Source organism: Sinohyriopsis cumingii, chromosome 15 (genome assembly GCF_028554795.1).
Source record: "Sinohyriopsis cumingii isolate HCF-2022 chromosome 15, ASM2855479v2, whole genome shotgun sequence".
Taxonomy (NCBI): domain Eukaryota; kingdom Metazoa; phylum Mollusca; class Bivalvia; order Unionida; family Unionidae; genus Sinohyriopsis; species Sinohyriopsis cumingii.
The window spans coordinates 83,979,040-83,985,039 of NC_142975.1; the positions used below are offsets into that span (position 1 = coordinate 83,979,040).

Consider the following 6,000-nt stretch of genomic DNA (forward strand, 5'->3'; position numbering starts at 1 on the left):
TTGATCTTCTGAGGCATATTAAATCTCAAGTTGTGTGGGGTGATATTCACTTTACAAAACGGGAGGGTCGTCTACCCATTCATCACAGTCTTTGCTGATAACCAAGGTTCGGAAGATACGAATAATTGTAATTTGAACCTTCCGTATTTTTTCCTGTATCTTAGATAGTATCGATTCACATAGTACGTATGATCAACGTTCTTTAAACTTTTATTTTCAAATTAGGAAATTGTCCTAAAAGAGATACAAACATTTGCTACTATTGATACTTTAATTTCACAAAACATCTGCTATGAATTCTCTTGATATATTTAAACATATTTTACGGATATTTGGTGATAGCCATTGTAGATAATTCCTCAATTGCTGTCATAATAGTAACATCTATCAGACTGAAAATCAAAAGTTGTCTACTAGAAATAGCAAGATAACATGTAGAAGACGGGTGTCGTAGCTACAGGTAACTAAAATGAAAACGATTTTAATAGTAAGATTGTCTGTCGAAGATGGATGTACTATGGGCAACTGAAGTAAATCTTATGTGACGTGAATTTTCATGTCATGATTCTTGTTGCACTGTACCTCTCTAATTATTGCACCGGTCATACCAAAAGAAATTAAATAGGAAATCCAATGAGCATTGATGCTTAGGTATACTATCAAATCACTATTCCGTCTGGAGCGGCCATCACACGGTTATCTACTATCCATCGCACATTTATCTACTGCCTAAAACCCACATTTTACCATCAACCCGCCGTTTGGACTGACCAAGTTATTCATCAACACGCCGCTAAAGCGACCAATACCCAATATTTACTAATACTCTGTGTCCAAGTTATCTGCACTCCCCTCGACACAACTCTGTACGATGGATCAGCTAAGTAAAGCTCAAGTTGCGTGCTTGCACGTTGTCGTCATGTGGTTTGATCAGATACATACAATATGTCTAATTAAATAGCATACGGTGTATGCGTTAAAGCGTAGGGGAGTGTGGCTCTTTTTCCTCTCGTACGATAAACCGAGTAGATCACGGTGTGGACATGAAAAGGTCGTAAAAGCCCGAATGGGTGCACACGACTATCATCAGAACTCAGGCAGTCAGCCAGTCTTGACATATTCCATCATCTTCTTTCCTCTCCTTCTTAAACAAATAACGGCGTAAGACCAGGGTCCACTACAACCATTAGCTCAGAATCTAAAAGAATACGTAAACAATAAAAGGTGTTCCAAAGCACAGGCCATCAGGCCACCGGGTGGCAACGATCGACACATAATAATAATTTATAAATAGGACTCGACAACTGACCCCAAAATTAGTTAAGTGAACAAAGCGGTCAAAACACCAGGCCATCCAGCCCCGTTTAACAAGGTGACAATGGTTGATACAGAAAATATAAACCAAACATAGTACCCTCTAACCTGAGCCACTAAATAATACAGAAATATAAGGTGGTCAAAACTCCAAGACCATCAGATCATACAGCACGAAACGGTAAATATCAATCCTTCAAACAAAATACACAAAACAATACGTTGGTACCTCTAGGTTTGAAATAAAAAAACACGGCTCTTATAAGGTGGTTAAATCACAAAATCATCAGACCACAGCCACATAAGATGGCATTGATTCAATAAATAAGAAACTAATCCAATGATCAAAGACCAAACGATTACTAGCTTAAAAATGTCCCGAGTAAGGAAAACCATTGCAGAAACCATTGTCTCCTCTAAACTGCATTCTCTACTAATACATAGCATGAAAATACAGGTAACCTTTTTCCTAATTACGTCCAAAAGGGACTATTGATGCAGGTTAGTGGATAAGAATAACAAGTAGGTATTGGATAGGAATAAAATAAAATAAAATTGTGTTAGACAGTATAAAATGTTTACATTATATGTCATCTAGAGATCCATACATTTGTCATTATGGAAATGGTGAACAGTAATACATTATAGGTGCTGGGTAGTATATAAAAGAACTGACATACTATCTAAAATTGTTAGCATTAAATTTCCCGTAGAGGTCTATACATGTTTGTATAATGAGTAATGTTAAATGCCCTATGTGCCCCAAGTGGCATATCGCATTACTGCCATCTATCTATACACGTAGTGGAGCAATCTATCTCATTATTCAAAGCAGTGGAAAATTCACGTTTCTACCTGTGTTCCAAATTTTAATTTTGTACCTTAATTGGTACTGCATCTATGCCCACTTCCAGTCACCCTCTGTGTGTGTGTGTGTGCGTGCGCGTGCGTGTGTGTGTTTGTATGTGTACGAGAGAGAGGGTCAGATCATGTTTTGTATGATAACGTTATCGAACATGGAGATTCCTTACGTTGCTTTGCGGTGATGTTCGTTTTGCAATTTCTCGGCTAGTGTTGTTTGTTTCAAAGCAAATCCATCAGGCACAACAAAGGACAACATAGTAGTTCCTATAGTGTGGACGCAATGACTGAGACAGAGACTGAGAAATGAAATATAATATTAGCACCTCTGTTAGATTTGCCTGGCGCGTGGATGATTAAAATGGATCCTAATCCCCGAACCTTGTCTTAAAACAGCTCAGGGAATACAGCCCCATACCAGCAATGAATATTAAAGCATATCCTTTAAATGAATCTTACGTGCAATCACATAATATTTATCCAGATCGACTTCTTCATCGGAACTGATATTCCTCCCGTCATACGCCATGTGTTCCTGAAGGAAGTGAAGTGTATCGTTAGTATCGAGAGTCATATATTTTTGGACGGAAACCGGTGTGATTTGGAAATCCTTTTCTTCGATCTTCAATATTCCTTCCTGTAATAATAATAATAATAATAATAATAATTATTATAATAATAAGAAGCAGAGGAAGAAGAAGAAGAAGAAGCAAAGGAAGAAAAAAGAAGAAAAAGAATCACCATCTCAAACAGGAAGCAAATTCTTAGCCAATTTTAAAAATATGTGGACAAATAAAACTCCATTACTTTAACCTTAATCATTTAAAATTCTGTAGGAAAGGAAGCTAAACTATCTTTACTCCAAAAGAAATGTTTCGTATTCAGATACTTGCAAATAGCCTTAGTCGAACCTACCAATGTTCTGGCGCAGTAACGTCCCACTCTCTTGACACAGCGAACAGTAAAATAAGATCTATTCTCAGCGTTTTGGTAGTATTTGCTTTCCTGTAAAACATACAGCATTTTTCACTTATTGTTACTCATTGTGAGCCGTTTCAATTGAACATAGGCTTTTACCGAATATCAGGCAAGTCTGAAAAGATCACTATAAGTATTCAAACGAGTAGACTTTTTAAAAAAAATATTGTATTTACTATGTATTAGTTGGAATAATAACTGCCATTGATCTAATGCATCCTTGTAAGGTAAAGACTAACTCAAAACTGAGAAGTAAAATAAATATATATTCTCTGTAATATTTTCACAAACTACAAGTGGTTTGCAGATATTTAAAATAGATTTTGCTTTTGTCCGAAAACAAGCAATGCCTGAAAACATTCAAATTATCAAAGGTCAGGCAGATAATTGCCACTCACTCGCCATGTATTCACCAAACATTTGCTCAATATCGCTTTTAAACTATAACCCATGAACTTCTGGCCTTTATGTCATATCTCTTTAATCAATATTTAAGGTAACAAGTCCCACAAGAAACTTCGAGATCTTCCTTGAAGGCGACAACTGCAGTCTTCTGACTGGGAATTCTATTTTTTAGTACGATCTGGAGTCGAATGAAGTTGTATGATTTAGAAAACTGTTGAATGGATGCCTGTTGGCACTTGGTTATGATGAATATAGCTAACACAATATTTATGATAGTTATCGCTTCGAAAATATGTCCATGCATACACATTAATGAAATTTTAAAACGCATTACTCTAAGATCCAAAAGGTTTATTTATATTGCTGACTGTAAGAATCTTGTGGTAAAATGTATTCATGATGTAAATAATTATGTCCACTAGTTAAACTGTTACGGTATGTTTCTAAAATGCGAAATATATGCGACAGAGGAAATATGAATAATAATTTGGGAAATATTATTTTCATATTACAATCATGATTATATATTAAAATATGGTATAAATCAAAATCCAGTAATTTACTATGGGATGAACATTAGGAAAACGCTTATTACAATCAAGATCTTGTATTGTTCATTGACATTTTACACCTGGACTGAAACATTCAGCTTACATTTTTCTCTGTCAATGTTGAATTCACAGCATCCACTGAACCGTCCGTCAGAGACTGGACAACGTACATGTCGCTGTCGGCACGTATGTGCGGATTTTTCATCAGGTACAGGTATATCCATTTCTCTCCTTTATAGAATTGAAACTGTAACTCCTCTGGAAGAACAACATCTAGTTGACGCTTGTTCTTGTCATTGTTCTTATTTCTCAGCCACACGTACTCAGAAGTACCTAGAACGAGTAAATAAGTAGAAAAATACTTAAGTAAGTAAATACAATAAATCAATAAATAGTAGTTTATCTATCAATCATTGAATGCATAGTACGTATATCTCACTGAGTCCTAAATTTATCTTATATTGGAGAAAGCCGCAAAGGGTGCTATCATTATCAATCACTCTGACAATTTCAGTCAAAAAATCAAAGCACCTTCAACCTCAGAACGCTAAAACTGTTCCCAACAAATATAATTTATTGTAAAAAATTACAAACGTTATGAAGCACCATGCAAAAAGTATTGCTTTGAGTTAATAAATCAAAAGATCTATTATCGAAGTAAAGTATCAAACAAGCGGTTGATCGAATAATGTATGAAATGACTTTACAAATAAGCGCAAATTAAAGATTTTCCGCGTGTGACAGTACCTAGATCTCACACGCCGTTGACCTAAAATACACAGGCGTGTTCTTATGCACTACGAACACAAGAAAAGATGGCACAAAATAGACGCCGAAGACTACTCTTCACTAGCAAACATGATTTATTCATGGCATCAAAACAGTCGGACAAAGAGATGAATAAGGTAGATTTTGTGTTGTGATTACAATTCAATATATTTCATTCAATACACGTATAAAGAAAATGATATAGTGCCCGAAAGGAAAATCAGACCAGCATTACAAACTAATTAAAATTTATATTTGGGAAAGTTTTTTATCATGAAAATTTATTGTGTCATTGCCTAATTTTGGTACTAAGAGGTAATACCACTTCTATGTCTCTCTTATTCAAAATCGATTTCATAATTAAAATAGAACACGCTGATATATATATATATATATATATATATATATATATATATATATATATATATATATATATATATATATATATATATATATATATATATATATATATATATATATATATGCTTCTTGTAGAAAAAGGCCTGTTGTATGTTATGCTATCATCAGACAATTGTAAGAAAGATAACATTCAAAAACATTGGATGTCCGTTGAGATGAATATGGCTGGAGATGAAGATGGCATTCATAGAAAATATTGATAAATCAGTAGCTTTGCACAAATTTAAATCTATCGGTGAGAGTACTGTTGGGGAATCTTCAGGTTAACATCATCCGTCATTCGTTTGAGAATACCTCATTAAATAAAATTAAATATCTTCCATTTCACCAAATAAAGGAAAAATAAAGGAAAATTCTGCATAGGAGAGAAAAGGGGATACTTCACCTGCGTCCCATACAGCTACAGTACAAAACATGAAGATGAAATGATAACCTTTCATTTTAGTACGTTATACAGCTTTGTTGCCTTCTACCTAGAAAGTGAATAATTTACTTCCTTCAAAACTATTACTTTATATAGATACCAGAATCAAAGGAAAAGTACTTTATACCAAGCCTATTGTGTCTGCTAATCTGCCTAAAACGGATCTTCTTTAATCCGTAACGAACACCGTTGTTTGGATAGAAAGCAGATAAATACAGATGAAAATTAAGTAGGATAAGACGATGCCCTGTCGTATGCATGTCATAAAAGACTATGCAT

General features: G+C 34.6%; 1 protein-coding gene across 1 annotated transcript; it reads right to left on the minus strand.

Moving 5' to 3' along the window:
* Positions 1-1,145: 1,145 nt before the first annotated feature.
* LOC149782223 (uncharacterized) lies at positions 1,146-5,768 on the minus strand. Its single transcript, XM_089935090.1, has 5 exons — positions 5,683-5,768; positions 4,213-4,442; positions 3,091-3,180; positions 2,635-2,812; positions 1,146-1,198 (listed from the first exon to the last, which is right to left on the minus strand). The coding sequence occupies exons 1-5, from the start codon at positions 5,735-5,737 to the stop codon at positions 1,146-1,148; spliced, it is 606 nt and encodes a 201-aa protein (XP_089791216.1). The 5' UTR covers positions 5,738-5,768.
* Between the last annotated feature and the right edge of the window lie 232 nt (positions 5,769-6,000).

Excerpts from the sequence above, each read along its gene's own strand:
- LOC149782223 (XM_089935090.1), bottom strand. The coding sequence starts at position 5,737 with ATGAAAGGTTATCATTTCATCTTCATGTTTTGTACTGTAGCTGTATGG. Across the intron at positions 4,443-5,682 it reads TGTAGCTGTATGGGACGCAG|GTACTTCTGAGTACGTGTGG; the intron begins GTGAAGTATCCC and ends TACTCGTTCTAG. Across the intron at positions 2,813-3,090 it reads GTTACTGCGCCAGAACATTG|GAAGGAATATTGAAGATCGA; the intron begins GTAGGTTCGACT and ends TTATTATTACAG.